Here is an 18,769-nt window from a genome sequence, read left to right on the forward strand (position 1 = left end):
CAAGGAGATTCGAGCAAATCACTAGTCCCAAACACCAACAACGCAATTCCTACCACATCAGCGTGCAACAAGTCAGTCTGGTGTCAAGGCCTGAGGAGCATTTAGTATTCAGAGAATCCGAAAAGCTTAATCGTCCGAGATTTTGAAAGATTGATATTACTTCGACGTTAAATTTGTCTGAATAGTTACCACTTTGTGGTAACTCGTGTCCACATTCGCACGCGATGAATTATTGATATTTTTAGTTGAGTTTAGTTTATTGTCACCTGTACCGAGGTACAGTGAAAAGTATTTTGTTGCGTGCTAACCAGTCAGCGGAAAGACAACACTCGATTACAACCGAACCTGTTTGCAGTGTATATCTAAGAATGTGGAGCGATTGTAATATGTGATTGTAGATCTGCTTCTGTGGTTAGCACACACATAGTCACGTCACCTCGGTTGGGCGCCATCTTGGAACCAAGATCTGCTTCATGCATCTGATGCCCTCGATGGTCTCGAACTTGCTGAACGGTTTCTCCCACTTTCACGAATGCCATTTGGCCAAGGAGGGGATGGGGAAGGAGAGGTGGGGATTGTGATGTGGTGGGGGTATGGGTGTACCTAGATAACATTCCAATGACGTCCCAAACATTTTAACTTCCCCTCCCATTCCCACACTGACCTTTCTGTCCTGGGCCTCCTCCACTGTCAGAGTGAGGCCCAGCGCAAATTGGAGGAACAGCACCTCATATTTCACTTGGGTAGCTTACAACCCATCGTTCAACCTCTCTCTCCATCCCCTCCCCCTTCCCAGTTCTCCCGCCAGTCTTACAGTCTACGACTACATTCTATCTCTGTCCCTGACATCAGTCTGAAGAAGGGTCTCGACCCGAAACGTCACCCATTCCTTCTCTCCAGAGATACTGCCTGTCCTGCTGAGTTACTCCAGCATCTTGTATCTATCTCCAACTAAAACTAACATGTTAGTGGGTAGGTAACATTGAGGTAATGTTAATCTACTAAACACAAGGAAGCTGTACTGATGATCCTGTTAAATTGAAATCACAATCACATCCCACTTTGTTCCTTTCAAACTTGTGGCATAAGTGAATAGAAACCGTAATGTTGTACCCTTATTGTTTTGATGTGTTTATGCTTTATTCTTAATTGTTAACTGTATGTCTGTGTTGTCATTTGTGAGCGGAGCACCAAGGCACATTCCTTGTACGTGCACATACTTGGCCAATAAACCTATTCATTCATTCATTCAAACCAATGTCAATCATGAAAAAGGGTCAATTATTGGTCAAATGTGGTGTGACACAAGATGTTCCATGGGTAAGGCCACCTATCACCAATTAGAGAGCTGTCCTGACCTGCCATCTACCTCATTGGAGACCATCTTTACTTGACTTATCTTGCAATAAATGTTATTCCCCTTATCCCATATCTGTACACTGTGGACGGCTCGATTGTAATCATGCACAGTCTTTCCGCTGACTGGTTAGCACGCAACAAAAGCTTGTCACTGTACCTCGGTACACGTGACAATAAACTAAACTGAACTAATGTACTGGTATAATTCAACCAGTCCAATCTGAAATTGGAAAACCAATAAGTTGGAAGGAATACGTAAATAAACTATTTCCAATTTTGACGTTGGGGATCGGTAGTGAATCCCAGAATCTGAAAGACACGTTATTTACTGGGTTCACTCATTGTAAGACATATAAGACTCAAGAACCTTCTCTTCTCCATTCCATCACAACCAAAATACCAGGATTACATCAGTAAAACTCGCCAGAACAACAGAACATATCAAGAATGTGTTGCACCATTTAAAACTCTGTGTTAGATCAAATCGTTCACCCAATCTGACCAGAAAAACCTAATCAAGCAAGTAGTTCCATACTTTAGTTACCCATGAAGAAAAGCTGGGCCCTTACAACAAAAAAAAAGACACTAGGTGCTGGAGGGTCTTGGCAAATCAGGCAGCATCTGCCTGACCCACTGTTACTCCAGCACTTTGCGTCTTTTTTTGTAAACCAGCATCTGCACTTCCTTGTTTCACCGTTCTGCTTTTACTCAGTTTGTTTTTACACGTACCTTTATTCATTTAAACATCGATGTTCTAAAATCGGCAGCTTGACTAAGTTAAATGTAATGCCATGATCAGCCAGCCGTGATATTTTACCCTGATATCAATGGGAATAGCCACTAGTAGCTTATTCTCTGTTGTGCAAGGCCTTCCACTGCTGTTGATATTATTGAAGCACATTACCATTATAATTAAGATGATTCATCCCAAAGCCTCCTAAATTCCTTTTAAAATGCAATCGTTCGAGCACTATATGAAAGGTATCATGCCAATGAACATGATTGTCATACTGCATTGGAAATCCACTTCCCAGCAGGTGTGTACCAAGACATAAGGTAGACACAACATGCTGGAGTAACTCAGCGGGTCAGGCAGCATCTCGGGAGAGAAGGAATGGGTGACGTTTCGGGTCGAGACCCTTCTTCAGTCTTCAGACCCGAAACGTCACCCATTCCTTCTCTCCCGAGATGCTGCCTGGCCCGCTGAGTTACTCCAGCATTTTGAGTCCACCTTCGACTAAAACCAGCATCTGTAGTTCTTTCCTACACATTGTACCACGATTTAGTTGACTGTCGAAACCAAGTGAGACCACACACATGTTGTTGGACTACTGGATGGGTTGTGACAACGTTGGTTACAAACAGAAAGCACGGCTTATTCTTGATACCCGCGTTCCTCATCTAGAAATGAATGGGGATCAGTACCGAATCCCAGCCTGTCGCCACGGTGGCTAACGATTAAATGGCGGGGAACATGAGAGGAGAACAAGGAATGAAAAGCGGAATCAACAACTCAAAAGCAGGAGAGATTTGTGCACGAGGTTAATGATGGAAGATTGGAGCTCTGAAACGTACCAGATGGAATGCGAGTAGAAATTTGAGTATTTGACAACGAGACTTCATGTGATTATCGGTTAAAGTGGACTAATCAAACAAAGCCCCAACCGATAATTAAAACCTTGTTGTGGTTGCTCACAGTCTACATTACACCGGTGCATTCAAGAAACAACATGTGAACCGTTTTCACTACTTAGCCATTTTCACAACTTTCAGCGTTTTCACAAGTGTATAGAATCTTTTTCTCGTTTGTATCCCCACCTCAACATGCAAGCCCTGATGGGAGAGGGGCAGAATGGGTTTGCGGAGGGGCAGAGGCTTGCAGGTCATTGGTTCATTCTTTCACAACAAGCAAGGGCAGTGTTTATCATTCCTCCCGAATCACCATTGAAAAGGTGGAGGGGAGCAGCCGCCTTGAGTACAACAGCACTCCATGCACTGAAGGTGACTCCCAATGTTTTGGCTCCATTTAGACAATAGACAATAGGTGCAAGAGTAGGCCATTTGGCCCTTCGAGCCAGCACCACTGTTCAATGTGAACATGGCTGGTCATTCTCAATCAGTACCCCGTTCCTGCCTTCTCCCCATACCCCCTGTCTCCGCTATCCTTAAGAGCTCTATCTAGCTCTCTCTTGAATGCATTCAGAGACTTGGCCTCCACTGCCTTCTGAGGCAGAGAATTCCACAGATTCACAACTCTCTGACTGAAAAAGGTTTTCCTCATCTCCGTTCTAAATGGCCTACCCCTTATTCTTAAACTGTGGCCACTGATTCTGGACTCCCCCAACATTGGGAACATGTTTCCTGCCTCTAACGTGTCCAACCCCTTAATAATCTTATATGTTTTGATAAGATCCCCTCTCCATCCTTCTAAATTCCAGTGTATACATGCCTAGCCGCTCCAGTCTTTCAACATATGACAGTCCCGCCATTCCGGGAATCAACCTAGTGAACCTACGCTGCACGCCCTCAATAGCAAGAATTTTAGTCCTGCACTCCTGATTTCTGGGCACCCGGTACAGAGGGGGGAGGGTCGGGAGGGAGGATGGGGTCTCCCTGTTGGTCTGCTCCTGGGCCTGGCCAAGATGGCCGTTCGCGGATCCAGGCAGCGGGTAGTCGACGGCCACACTGGGATCGGCTGCCCGCCCCTCTTCCGGGGTTACGTCTGTGCTTGCGTGTCCCTGGAGAGGGAACACACGGTGCCCACGGGGAAGCTGGAGACCTTCCGTGAACGCTGGTCGCCGCGGGAGGTCGAATGTATTGTTGACAGAGTTGGCGGAATTTTAATTTGATAATTGTTTTGTTTGTGAACTGCCGATACAGGCGGCTTTTGATTTGATCGCGTACCTACTTTGTGTGTTTGTTTTTGTTTAGGAATAAAGTATTTGCGTAAAAAAAAAACGAAAAATCCCCAGTGTTGTTAGGTGAACGTGCTCCAGGACTTGGATGGTGGAGAGAAGCTCTTTCCAAGTCAGGGTGGTGGAGGTGAAAACCACAAATGGACGGGGTGTCCACAAAAGGACACAGAGTGCTGGAGTAACTCAGCGGGCCAGGCAGCATCTCTGGAGAACATGGCTACGTGACGTTTCAGGTCGGGTCTGAAGAAGGGTCCTGACCCGAAACGTCACCTACTCACGTTCTCCAGACCGGTTGAGTTACTCCAGCACTTTGTGTCCTTTTGTGTAAATCAGCATCTGCAGTTTCTATAAAGGTATGGTGTTCCCTTGCTTCTGCCAGCCAGCCTGACCCATACCAGAGGTTGCGGTCACGAGTTTGGCAGACGCTGGTGGAGCAGCTGGAGAAAGTAACTGCAGTGCTCTCTGTAGATGGTGCTCACATCAGTGTGACAATAACGAGGAGAGTGAATATTCAGGGTACAGGGCCACCGATCACTCGTTCACACTTGTTCTCTGTTACCCCACTTTCACAATCTGTGGAATGCTCTGCCTCAGAAGGCAGTGGAGGCCAATTCTCTGGAGGCTTTCAAGAGAGAGTTCGATAGAGCTCTTAAAGATGGCGGAGTCAGGGGATATGGGGAGAGGGCAGGAACGGGGTACTGATTGTGGATGATCAGTCATGATGACATTGAATGGCGGTGCTGGCTCGAAGGGCCGAATGGCCTACTCCTGCATCTATTGTCTATTGTCTATTGTCTAATCCCGCCTGGTCACAGGAAGAACGTGCAAACTCCACACATCAGCACCCTGAGGTGAGGATTGAACCCCGGGTCCCTGGCACTGCGAGGCAGCAACTTTCCCCCCGGCGCCACTGAGACGCCCACACTTCGTCACCGTGACCAGCGGGACTGTCGTATGTTGAAAGACTGGAGCGACTAGGCTTGTATACACTGGAATTTAGAAGGATGAGAGGGGATCTTATCGAAACGTATAAGATTATTAAGGGGTTGGACACGTTAGAGGCAGGAAACATGTTCCCAATGTTGGGGGAGTCCAGAACAAGGGGCCACAGTTTAAGAATAAGGGGTAGGCCATTTAGAACTGAGATGAGGAAAAACTTTTTCAGTCAGAGAGTTGTGAATCTGTGGAATTCTCTGCCTCGGAAGGCAGTGGAGGCCAATTCTCTGAATGCATTCAAGAGAGAGCTAGATAGAGCTCTTAAGGATAGCAGAGTCAGGGGGTATGGGGAGAAGGCAGGAACGGGGTACTGATTGAGAATGATCAGCCTTGATCACATTGAATGGTGGTGCTGGCTCGAAGGGCTGAATGGCCTCCTCCTGCACCTGTTGTCTATTGTCTATTGTCACATCCACTCCCAGCCGCTAGGGGCGATTTACAGAGGTCATCTAACCTACAAACCCGCACGTCTTTGGGATGTGGGAGGAAACCGGAGCACCCGGAGGAAACCCACATGGTCTCAGGGAGAACGTGCAAACTGCCCCCACACACACACACACACAGGCAGCGCCCAAGGTCAGGATCCAACCTGTGTCTCTGGTGACGTAAGGCAGCAGCTCTACCAGGGGATGCTTCCAGCTGGTTCTGGCTCGGAACACTTATGAAAACTTAGAACGTGAAAAGTTTGCTAAGTACAGTCGGCATGCAACCCCCTCCTCTCTCTGCAGGCATAGAGACACAGGCAGAGGCAACGCACACCACACCGGACCTCACTCGTCAGGAGAAACCAAACACACTGCAAACTCCATTCCTGGACAGCAATCGCTTCCAAAACAGGCACGGGAGATTGGGAAGAGACTTACGTGAAAGCAAACGCTACCAGTGCCCCACTGACGACGATGAAGTCCAGGATATTCCAGAGATCTCTGAAGTAGGCCCCCTGGTGCAGCACCAATCCAAGGTCGATCATCTGTGCAGAGGTGGAGAAAATCATTCAATGCGGCTAAACTTCAACTCTCCTTCGTTGCTCACCGTTCATGCCAAGTGCCAGCGGGTTGGCTTGGCACGTCTAGCCCCTGCCAGTTTAGGAAAGAAAACTGCAGAAGCTGGTTTAAATCGAAGGTAGACATAAAATGCTGGAGTAACTCAACGGGTCAGGCAGCATCTCTGACGAGAAGGAATGGGTAACCTTTCGGGTCGAGACCCTACCCCATTCCTTCTCTCCAGAGGTGCTGCCTGACCCGTTGAGTTACTCCAGCATTTTATGTCTACCTTCAACTTTCCTTAGTTGCTCACCTTTCACGCCAAGTGCCAGTGGGTTGGCTTGGCACATCTAGCCTGTGCCAGTTTAGTTTAGTTTAGAGATACAGCGTGGAAACAGGCCCTTTGGCTCACTGAGTCCGCACTGACCCGCACATTAACACTATCCTACAAACACTAGGGACAATTTACACACACACCAAGTCAATTAACCTACAAACCTGTACGTCTTTGGAGTTTTGGAGGAAACCGAAGATCTCGGAGAGAACCCACGCGGTCAGAGGGAGAACGTAAAAACTCCGTACAGACAGCGCCCGTAGTCGGGATCGAACCTGTGTCGTGATCGCCCACAGTTGACTCCCTCTCCAAGTCTCTGAGACTTGGTAGGCACTCCTAGTTGAAGGACATCACAGCTAACCCCAGTCCCCTCAGCAACCAATAATGAGGAAAATGAGGTGTAGATTCACCGTTGTCCCAGTGAGTTTCATTGTCTGGATAACTCGTCGACACCTCGCCCACGTGGAGAACATGGATAGGTGACGTTTCGAGTGTGGAGAATGGTTTCGAGTCCAACACCACCTATCCATGTTCTCCAGAGATGCTGCCTGGCCCGCTGAGTTACTCCAGCAGCTTGTGTCATGATCATCCCTACCAGGAGGATGTAAAGATCCCAAGGGATATATTTCAATAAGCACGGAGAAATCTCTGTTTCCTGAATAATATTTATCCCTCCAACAAAGCCTGAAATACACCGATGAGCCAAAGCATTATGACCACAGACAGGCGAAGTGAATAACATTGGTTATCTTGTTACAATGGCACCTGTCAAGGGGTGGGATATATTAGGCAGCAAGTGAACGGTCAGTTCTTGAAGTTGATGTGTTGGATGCAGGAGAAATGGGCAGGAGTAAAGACCTGAGCGACGTTGACAAGGGCCAAATTGTTATGGCCAGACGACTGGGTCAGAGCATCTCTGAAACGGCAAGGTTTGTGGGGTGCTCCCGGTCAGCAGTGGTGAGTACCGATCGACAGTGGCCCGAGGAGGGACAAACCACAAACCGGCGACAGACAGGGTGTTGGGCGCCCAATGCTCATCGATGCGCGAGGGCAACGAAGGCTATCCCGTCTGGTCCGAACCGACAGAAGGTCGACTGTGGCACAAGTCACAGAAAATCTTAATGGTGGTCACGGGAGGAATGTGTCACAATACACAGTGCATCGCACCCTGCTGCGTATGGGGCTGCATAGCTGCAGAGTGCTCATGATGACATAATGTTTTGGCTCATCACTGTATATTATTTTAGTACTATTTGTGGGATATTCGCGTCCACAATTTGGCAGTGGTGTCTCCTACATTACAACTGGTGTAAAGTACCTTGGAAGATTTTGAAACGGATACAAAACTGGCAGCAGAAATGCAAAAACACAAGTGTGTTCCCGACCCGAAATGTCCCCCATCCCTTCTCCCCAGAGATGCTGCCTGGCCCGCTGAGTTACTCCAGCACTGTGTGTCTATCTTCTGCAAATCGCCAGCGCTGGAGTAACTCAGTGGGACAGCCAGCATCAATGGAGGGAATGGATGAGTGTCGTTCTGGGTCAGGGCCCTTCTTTGGACTGAGGTGGAGTCTGAAGAAGGGTCCTGACCTAAAACGTCACCTATCCGTTCCTTCGACAGATGCTGCCTGACCCATTGAGTCCTTCCAGCACTTTGCGTTCTGCTCAAAATTCCAGCATTTGCAGTTCTTTGCGTCTCCTTGTTGAGCAGTACTGACTCACCTTAATAACCATCTCAAAGGTAAAGACTCCAGTGAATACATAGTCAAAGTATCTCAAAACCTGTGAAAAGAAGGAATAAAAATGTTAAGTAAATACCAAGCTGCCTGACCTGGTGGCTGTTAAAAATTAAAAATATATCCTCAGCACAGACAGGTTTTAATTGGAAGGACAAGCAAACAAGTTTTCACTCCCAGGGAAACATCTGCAGTCTGAAGAAGGGTCTCGACCCGAAACGTCACCCATTCCTTCTCTCCAGAGAAGTTGCCTGACCTGCTGAGTTACTCCAGCTGTTTGTGTCTACCTTCGATTTAAACCAACATCTGCAGTTCTTTCCTACACCTTTTATCTGCAGTATTGAGACAGTTGCCACCTGACAATAGACAATAGACAATAGGTGCAGGAGAAGGCCATTCGGCCCTTCGAGCCAGCACCGCCATTCAATGTGATCATGGCAGATCATTCTCAATCAGTACCCCGTTCCTGCCTTCTCCCCATACCCCCTGACTCCGCTATCCTTAAGAGCTCTATCCAGCTCTCTCTTGAATGCATTCAGAGAATTGGCCTCCACTGCCTTCTGAGGCAGAGAATTCCACAGATTCACAACTCTCTGACTGAAAAAGGTTTTTCCTCATCTCAGTTCTAAATGGCCTACCCCTTATTCTTAAACTGTGGCTCCTTGTTCTGGACTCCCCCAACATTGGGAACATGTTTCCTGCCTCTAACGTGGCCAACCCCTTAATAATCTTATACGTTTCGATAAGATCCCCTCTCATCCTTCTAAATTCCAGTGTATACAAGCCTAGTCGCTCCAGTCTTTCAACATATGACAGTCCCGCCATTCCGGGAATTAACCTAGTAAACCTACGCTGCACGCCCTCAATAGCAAGAATATCCTTCCTCAAATTTGGAGACCAAAACTGCACACAGTACTCCAGGTGCGGTCTCACTAGGGCCCTGTACAACTGCAGAAGGACCTCTTTGCTCCTATACTCAACTCATCTGGAACAGACCACGTTTCGCACAACCTGACAATTAAACGATCATTTTTTTCCAGCAGTTGCTTATAATGACTGAGACCTGTACAGTTTGTGTATCATTTAGCCTGTGACCATTAAAAATATATATTTTTTGCCTCTTGCTTAGTTGCTCACATTCTAACCTCAAAGCTAACAAGGGTATCTTCAAGGGTAAAAGGGTCTGAAGAAGGGTCTCGACCCAAAGCGTCACCCACTCCTCCTCTCCAGAGATGCCGCCTGTCCCACTGAGTTTCTCCAGCATTTTGCGTCTATCTTAAGGGATCTTTGCAGCAATTCCATTAATAATTGCACCTTCAAGGAAGTTCCTGACTCCTAAATAAAGGAAAATATTTTCATCTTCCTTCTGATCCAATTATTGTCAAGGGTGATACCTTCATCCTCTCCATTTTACCAAAGCCTCTATCGGTTTAAGTACCTTGCTTAATTCCATCCATGTTCTCCTTTGCTCTACAAAAGGCGATGTTAAACCAGCCAACCTCACCCCTGGGCTCATGCTAACATTAGGACCCATTTTGTGCTCTGAATCTTCACCATTTATGAATAAAATTGATGATAAAATGATCTAATTGTGGAGCAGAGGAGAGTTTTCATCCCTTTTCTCCATCCCTATCTATGATATTGGGCCAAACTACACCCCACACCTTAGCGATCTACTGCTGCATGGAGTCAGTGACCAGTGACATTGAAGTGGAAGTCAGCCATTTTGTTTCTGTGCTGCCATTTTGTTGTGAAAGGAGATAATTAGGGTTGCCAACTGTCCCGTATTAGCTGGGACATCCCGTATTTTGGGCTAAATTGATTTGTCCCGTAAGGGATTGCCCTTGTCCTGTATTAGGCCTGGACGGCGCTGTAGGCCCGGACACTGTAGGCCCGGACACTGTATGCCTGGACACTGTAGACACGGATATTGTAGGCCTTGACACTGTAGGCCCGGACACTGTATGCCTGGACACTGTAGACCCGGACATTGTAGGCCCGGACACTGTAGCCCGGGGGCCGCTGTGGTCCCGGACAGTGTAGGCCAGGGCGCCGCCTAACTGAGGTTGCATAGCAACCCGTCTCCCGGCCCGGGCGGCCGCCATTGGTGGAGCGGGAGCACGTGGCCACTGGCTGGATGAGGTCACGTGGGGCGCGGGGTGGTGAGATCGCCCTTTGTCCCTTATTTGGGAGCGAGGAAGTTGGCAACCCTAGAGACAATCGGCAAACTAACTATAGAATCTAAGGGTCTAAGATCCAAATGCTCTTTTGAGAGATGATTTTAAGACAAAATTGTTAATTCTACTTATCACAAAGCAGCAGTTCTTGCTTAATATTGGAAAGATAGCTTTCAATAGACAATAGACATTAGGTGCAGGAGGAGGCCATTCGGCCCTTCGAGTCAGCACCGCCATTCAATGTGATCATGGCTGATCATTCTCAATCAGTACCCCGTTCCTGCATTCTCCCCATACCCACTGACTCCGCTATCCTTAAGAGCTCTATCCAGCTCTCTCTTGAATGCATTCAGAGAATTGGCCTCCACTGCCTTCTGAGGAAGAGAATTCCACAGATTCACAACTCTCTGACTGAAAAAGTTTTTCCTCATCTCCGTTCTAAATGGCCTACCCCTTATTCTTAAACTGTGGCCCCTTGTTCTGGACTACCCCAACATTGGGAACATGTTTCTTGCCATTAACTCCTCCCCCCATCCCACCTACCCCCCCCCCCCCCCCCCCCCCCCCTACACACAGGCACTTTCTCTATCTTAGAATTACAACAGAATGTTTTCGGGCAAAGCTGTGAGCTCACGTTGTTCCTGGTGGCGTTGGGTTGGACAGGATCTTCTGCGGCCAGCGTAATGCTGCTCATCGCGATGACCATGAGGATGCACATCTCGAAGTAGCGGAGGGTCACGATGTAGTGGCAGGCTCGGCGCAGTCTGTAGGGAACATCGCACAGCAAGGAGGTTTACTGTACAGGAGAGGGACCATTTGCTGTCCATGTGCGCTGGGCACCGCGGGTGGTGGAATGCGTCCTCAATAAGGATTGTGCTATAGTTATTTGAAAATTTAGTGTCTTAGATAATTTGGTGATTCTGTTCTAGGGTGGTGGGTGTGTTACTGCAGTTTTGTTTTATAAGTATTGTTTTGTATCATAATTGAATAAACTATTTTTGATAATAAAAAAGATGGTTTACTGCAGCAGTGACATTAACCATTAACCAGTCCAACAACCTCCCAGTCCACGACAAAGTGTTATAGCCCAGTGTTCTAGCACTCATAGTATAGTACATACTTATAGAGTATTAAACTAGTAATAGAGTACATACTTATAGAGTATTAAACTATAGAGTATTAAACTAGTAATAGAGTACATACTTATAGAGTATTAAACTATAGAGTATTAAACTAGTAATAGAGTACATACTTATAGAGTATTAAACTATAGAGTATTAAACTAGTAATAGAGTACATACTTATAGAGTATTAAACTATAGAGTATTAAACTAGTAATAGTATTAAACTATAGAGTATTAAACTAGTCATAGAGTACATACTTATAGAGTATTAAACTATAGATTATTAAACTAGTAATAGAGTACATATTTATAGAGTATTAAACTAGTAATAGAGTTATGGTATTATCATATATTACTATGGAATTATAGTATTATAGTGTTACATATTACCATAGTATTATTGTACTAAAGTTTTTATAGTGTTATGGTATTATTACATACTACAATGGAATTATAGTATTATGGTGTTATCTATATACTAAAACTCTCGTTTGTTTATTTGTTTGTTCCTGAACTACATCCAAAACGGTACACGATAGCGCGACAATTTTAGGCCCACCTAAAATCCCTTTGGTGCCTATGGAAGAAGTTTCATTGAAATCGGTGTTATATTTTAAAAGTTATTCACATTTTAAAGTTTAAATCTATCTCATAGGGAGGGAGGGAAGGAGGGGGGTGGAGGGAGGGGGGTGGAGGGATGGGGAAGGGGGAGGAGGGAGGATAAGGGGGGTTGAAGGGGATGGAGTGGAGGGGAAGGGGGGAGGAGGGAGGAGGGGTGGAGGGAGGGGGAGGAGGGAGGGAGGGGGGAGTGTGGAGGGGGGAGGAGAGGGTGCTGCACCGATGCAATGCCAATGCAGGACCAATGCAGGAGAGGTTTGGGCCCAATGGGTCCACTTGGTCTAGTATATTATATTACTATAGTATTATTGAATATTTGAGTATTTATAGTATTATGGTATTATTTCATAACGCATACTACAATATTATAGTATTATAGTGTAATATATTACATGTCACTATAGTATTATTGAGTATTGAGTATAGTGTTATGGTGTTAGTACATATTACATACTGCTATAGTATCATAGTATTTATAGTGTTATATATTATATACCACTATTATTATTATTATTATCATTAATAAAGTATTTATAGTGTTATATATTATATACTACTATTATTAATATTATTAAAGTATTATTATTATTAAAGTATTTATACTGTTATGGTGTTAGTACATATTATATACTGCTATGGTATTATAGTGTTATATATATTATATATATACATTATATATTACCATAGTATTATTGAGTATTGAGTATAGTGTTATGGTGTTAGTACATATTACATACTGCTATAGTATCATAGCATTTATAGTGTTATATATTATATACCACTATTATTATTATTAAAGTATTATTATTATTATTATTATTATTGTTAAAGTATTATTATTAAAGTATTTATACTGTTATGGTGTTAGTACATATTATATACTGCTATGGTATTATAGTGTTATATATATTATATATTTACATTATATATTACCATAGTATTATTGAGTATTGAGTATAGTGTTATGGTGTTAGTACATATTACATACTGCTATAGTATCATAGCATTTATAGTGTTATATATTATATACCACTATTATTATTATTAAAGTATTATTATTATTATTATTATTATTGTTAAAGTATTATTATTAAAGTATTTATAGTGTTATGGTGTTAGTACATATTATATACTGCTATGGTATTATCGTGTTATATATATATATATATATTATATATTACTATACGGAGTTTGTACGTTCTCCCCGTGACCTGCGTGGGTTTTCTCCGAGATCTTCGGTTTCCTCCCACACTCCAAAGACGCACAGGTTTGTAGGTTAATTGGCGTGGTATGAGTGTAAAAATTGTTCTTAGTGGGTGTCGGATAGTGTTAATGTGCGGGGATCGCTGGGCGGCGCGGACCCGGTGGGCCGGAAGGGCCTGTTTCCGCGTTGTATCTCTAAACATGTACACAAGCTAGCTGACTGAAGGGTAGGCCACACGGTTGGGCAGCGTTAGAGCAGACAAGTGACCTACGGGTTGGTGGTGCTCAGGATGAACATGGAGCTGTAGGGCGGCATTGGCTTCGGACCGTCTTCCCCATCACCCTTCTCATCATCCTCCTCCTCTTTCTTCTCTTCTTCCTTTTTGGGCACGGCGTCCGTGTTCGCATTCTTGTTGACTGGGGAGGCAAAATGGAAGGGGCTTGAGTTTGAGTTGCTTGAGTTTGTGTTTTACACCAGGCTCAATGATCAGCATCAACACATCCAGCTTTATAGGTTTCCCCTCCCTTCCCCACCCACCTCGTCCATCTGTCTATCCTTCACTCCCTCAAATGGTTCCACTGATCATCCCCCAACCTCTTTCACCCCTCCGTTCATGTTCATAAGAGATAGGAGAAGAATTAGGCCATTCGGCCCATCAAGTCTACTCCGCCATTCAATCATGGCTGACCTCTCTTTCCCTCTCAACCCCATTCTCCCGCCTTTTCCCCACACCCGCACTAGTCAAGAATCTGTCTATCTCTGCTTTAAATATATCCATTGACTTGATCTTCTCCCTCTTGCCTCTATTTGTCAATACTACTATCATAGAGTTATGCAGCATGGAAACAGGCCCTGACCAAGTTGCCCCCATACTAGTCCCATCTTCCATCTTATCACCCCGTGTCTCTCTAAACTTCCTTCCCCTCCCTCATTTGCCTTTGTCTGTCCATCCTCACCTGAGTATAGGAGCAGGGAGGTTCTGCTGCAGTTGTACAGGGCATTGGTGGGACCGCACCTGGAGTATTGCGTACAGTTTTGGTCTCCTAATCTGAGGAAAGACATTCTTGCCATAGAGGGAGTACAGAGAAGGTTCACCAGATTGATTCCTGGGATGGCAGGACTTTCATATGAAGAAAGACTGGATAGACTCGGCTTGTACTCGCTGGAATTTAGAAGATTGAGGGGGGATCTTATAGAAACTTACAAAATTCTTAAGGGGTTGGACAGGCTAGATGCGGGAAGATTGTTCCCGATGTTGGGGAAGTCCAGAACAAGGGGTCACAGTTTAAGGATAAGGGGGAAGTCTTTTAGGACCGAGATGAGAACGTTTTTTTTCACACAGAGAGTGGTGAGTCTGTGAAATTCTCTCCCACAGAAGGTAGTTGAGGCCAGTTCATTGGCTATATTTAAGAGGGAGTTAGATTTGGCCCTTGTGGCTAAAGGGATCAGGGGGTATGGAGAGAAGGCAGGTACGGGATACTGAGTTGGATGATCAGCCATGATCATATTGAATGGCGGTGCGTACAGGCTTGAAGGACCGAATGGCCTACTGCTGCACCTATTTTCTATGTCTATGTTTCTATGTAACCCACCTATTGCCTACCAATCTCTGCCTCACCACCCCCTCGCCTCTCCACACGGCCCATCTCACGTTAAACAGCCAAACCTCAATAGCCTGTTGCCTGTAAACGTCTGGGGTGTTGGGGGAGGAAGGTTGTTGGCATCCATGGGCATTCCTTGTATTGCTGCCCAAACACAGTTTCACTTCACTAATTGTTTCCATGTTACGCAGTAGTAAAATTAATTATTCGTTAAACTCGGTGAGTTTAAAGGGAGCGGGAAATGAAACTCCGGGCGTTTTAGCTTGGGTCTGAAGAAAAATCTCGACCCGAAACGTCACCCATTCCTTCCCTCCAGAGATGCTGCCTGACCCGCTGAGTTACTCCAGCATTTTGTGTCTACCTTCGATTTAAACCAGCGTCTGCTGTTTTTTTCCTACACATCCTTTCATTCTGAGGCTGTGCCCTCTGGTCCCAGACTCCCCCACTAGTGGAAACAACCTCTCCACATCCACTCTATCCAAGCCTTTGCTAATTTGATGATGGGTGATGATCACCAATCGATGGTCGGTGTGAGCTGTGGGCTGCAGGACCTGTTTCCCTGCTGTATCTCTGAACTAAACTGAATCCAGCTCATCCCACCCCCCCCTCCCCCCACTCCCGGCACCATCAGCCTTACCTTGCAGAGTGGGATCGGCAAAGGGGATGTTGACCGTGGTGTGATCGGGCTTCTGAGCTGGCTTGGCGATGTTGTTGGGGTTGCCGGGGTTGGTCATGATAAGGTTGTTCTCTGGGTTCTTGGGGTTGCCGGTGTTGCCGGGGTTGGTGGTGGGAGCCTTGCGATTGGCGGTGTTGAGGGGGTTGCCACTGGGGTTGGGGGGGTTGGCGTGGTTGGCCACTTTGCCGGGGTTGTGGGGGCCAGAGGAGGGGTTGGATGGGTTGGCGGGGTTGGCCGTGTCCCTGGGGTTGCCGGCGTTCCGGGGGTCGGCGGGTTGCGTCGCCAGCTTGGTGTTGCGGAGGTTGTCCATGTCCTCGGCGTGCTGGCCATTCTGCCTGCTGATGTCCTGCTGTACCGGCCGTGTGGTGGACAAGGCTGGGCCGCCCGGTACTGGGGCCACGGTGCCCTGGCCCTCTCTGCGACAGCGAAACATAATAACAGAGAAGCATTAAGCAAAACACGTCATAAAGAGTTTACCCACATAACCCACACACTGACCACAATACGAACAGAGAGCTAGAACTTCATTCACCCAACTCAAAATTCAAGAATGTTTTACCAGACTGATAGTCATAGAATTTTTTAGATTTACTATAGTAGTATGTAATATGTGCTGACACCATAACGGTGTAAATACTTTAACACTCAATAATTTAGATTTAGATTTAGAGATACAGCGCGGAAACAGGCCCTTCGGCCCACCGAGTCCGCGCCGCCCAGCGATCCCCGCACATTAACACTATCCTACACACACTAGGGACAATTTTTACATTTGCCCAGCCAATTAACCTACAAACCTGCACGTCTTTGGAGTGTGGGAGGAAACCGAAGATCTCGGAGAAAACCCACGCAGGTCACGGGGAGAACGTACAAACTCTGTACAGACGGCGCCCGTAGTCAGGATCGAACCTGAGTCTCCGGCGCTGCATTCGCTGTAAGGCAGCAACTCTACCGCTGCGCCACCGTGCTGCCTTAAAACCTGGAAACAGGCCCTTCGGCTCAACTTGCCCACACTGGCCAACATCTCCCACCCATACTAGTCCCACCTGCCTGCGTTTAGTCCATAAACCTGTCCTATCCATGTACCCGTCTAAATGTTTCTTACATCTTCTTATATGTTTTATTTTAATGTAAAATGCCCCGAAACGGAGCGATTAAATTCTTACTTGCAGCGGCACAACAGATATGGAAACATAGTACTGTGTAAAACCCGTCGTAAACAACAACAAAAGTAAGTTCAGTTTGAAGAAACAATCAAGTAAAACAAAAGGCGGCACAGAGACGCAACTGGTAGAGCTGCTGCCTCACAGCGCCGGAGACACAGGGCTTGATCCTGACCTCTGGTGCTGTCTGTGTGGAGTTTGCATGCTCTCCCCGCGACCCCGTGGGTTTCCGACCCCACATCCCAAAGACGTGCGGGTTTGCAGGTTAATGGTCCTCTTGTGTGTAGGGTGGGGATGGGAAAGTGGGATAACACAGAACTAGTGTGAAGGTGTGTGTGTGTGGGAAAGAAGTGCAGATGCAGATGCATTCATAGCAAGAGGATTGGTATGTTGCCATTCATAGCGAGGGGATTTGAGTATAGGAGCAGGGAGGTTCTGCTGCAGTTGTACAGGGCCTTGGTGAGACCGCACCTGGAGTATTGTGTACAGTTTTGGTCTCCTAATCTGAGGAAAGACATTCGAGCCTTAGAGGGAGTACAGAGAAGGTTCACCAGATTGATCTCTGGGATGGCAGGACTTTCATATGAAGAAAGACTGGATAGACTGGGCTTGTACTCGCTGGAATTTAGAAGACTGAGGGGGGATCTTATAGAAACATATAAAATTCTTAAGGGGTTGGACAGGCTAGATGCGGGAAGATTGTTCCCGATGTTGGGGGAGTCCAGAACCAGGGGTCACAGCTTAAGGATAAGGGGGAAGTCTTTTAAGACCGAGATGAGAAAACATTTCTTCACACAGAGAGTGGTGAGTCTGTGGAATTCTCTGCCACAGAAGGTAGTTGAGGCCAGTTCATTGGCTATATTTAAGAGGGAGTTAGATGTGGCCCTTGTGGCTAAAGGGATCAGGGGGTATGGAGAGAAGGCAGGTACAGGTTACTGAGCTGGATGATCAGCCATGATCATATTGAATGGCGGTGCAGGCTCGAAGGGCCGAATGGCCTACTCCTGCACCTATTTTCTATGTTTCTATGTTTCTCTGCTGTGGGGAGGGGAGTTCATGTGCACTTTGTGAGTTAGCCAAGTGATCCCTCGGTAGGTTTTAGCCCAGTGACTTTCTTTTTTTTTAATGTATATTTTTTTAATTTTTAGTTTAATTAATTACAGTGCATATAACAACAGTAAATCCTACCCCTCCCCTTCCCTACATAATCATGAAAACAACCAAACAAAAACAAATAAATACATTAAAAAAATCTAAATTAAAAAAACATAACTGCAATGTGACAAAAAAGACAAAAACACAAAAACATGAGTCAAGATGATTTTCAGTATTTTCACTGCTGGATTCAAAGATGGTGAATTGCGTGTGGCATTGAGGAGATAGTTTTACTTGTGCTTAATCTGCTGCAGCACTGGGTTCCATATGTTGAAGAACTTCTGAGGGTTGCCGGACAATTGATATCTCAGCCTCTCTGCGTGTAAGACGCCCATTAATTCTCTTGACCAAGTCTCAAACTGAGGAGCATCGTCTGATTCCCATAGTTTAATGGTCCTCTTGTGTGTAGGGTGCGGATGGGAAAGTGGGATAACATAGAACTAGTGTGAAGGTGTGTGTGTGTGGGAAAGAAGTGCAGATGCTGGGGAGGGGAGTTGATGTGCACTTTGTGAGTTAGCCAAGTGATAGACAATAGACAATAGACAATAGGTGCAGGAGGAGGCCATTCGGCCCTTCGAGCCAGCACCGCCATTCAATGTGATCATGGCTGATCATTCTCAATCAGTACCCCGTTCCTGCCTTCTCCCCATACCCCCTGACTCCGCTATCCTTAAGAGCTCTATCCAGCTCTCTCTTGAATGCATTTTAGAGAATTGGCCTCCACTGCCTTC

General features: G+C 46.0%; 1 protein-coding gene across 10 annotated transcripts in view; it reads right to left on the reverse strand.

The window, feature by feature from the left end:
• Window positions 1–18,769, reverse strand: part of LOC144610509 (voltage-dependent P/Q-type calcium channel subunit alpha-1A-like) — a 398,212-nt gene that overhangs the window by 125,970 nt on the left and 253,473 nt on the right. For all 10 annotated transcript variants that reach the window (XM_078429269.1, XM_078429265.1, XM_078429261.1 and 7 more), the window contains 5 exons: window positions 15,682–16,136; window positions 13,715–13,859; window positions 11,132–11,261; window positions 8,307–8,366; window positions 6,134–6,240 (listed from right to left, as the gene is read on the reverse strand). In XM_078429269.1, the coding sequence (XP_078285395.1) occupies window positions 6,134–6,240; window positions 8,307–8,366; window positions 11,132–11,261; window positions 13,715–13,859; window positions 15,682–16,136 (897 nt within the window). The remainder of the gene's footprint in view (window positions 1–6,133; window positions 6,241–8,306; window positions 8,367–11,131; window positions 11,262–13,714; window positions 13,860–15,681; window positions 16,137–18,769) is intronic.

Source organism: Rhinoraja longicauda, chromosome 37 (genome assembly GCF_053455715.1).
Source record: "Rhinoraja longicauda isolate Sanriku21f chromosome 37, sRhiLon1.1, whole genome shotgun sequence".
NCBI lineage: Eukaryota > Metazoa > Chordata > Chondrichthyes > Rajiformes > Arhynchobatidae > Rhinoraja > Rhinoraja longicauda.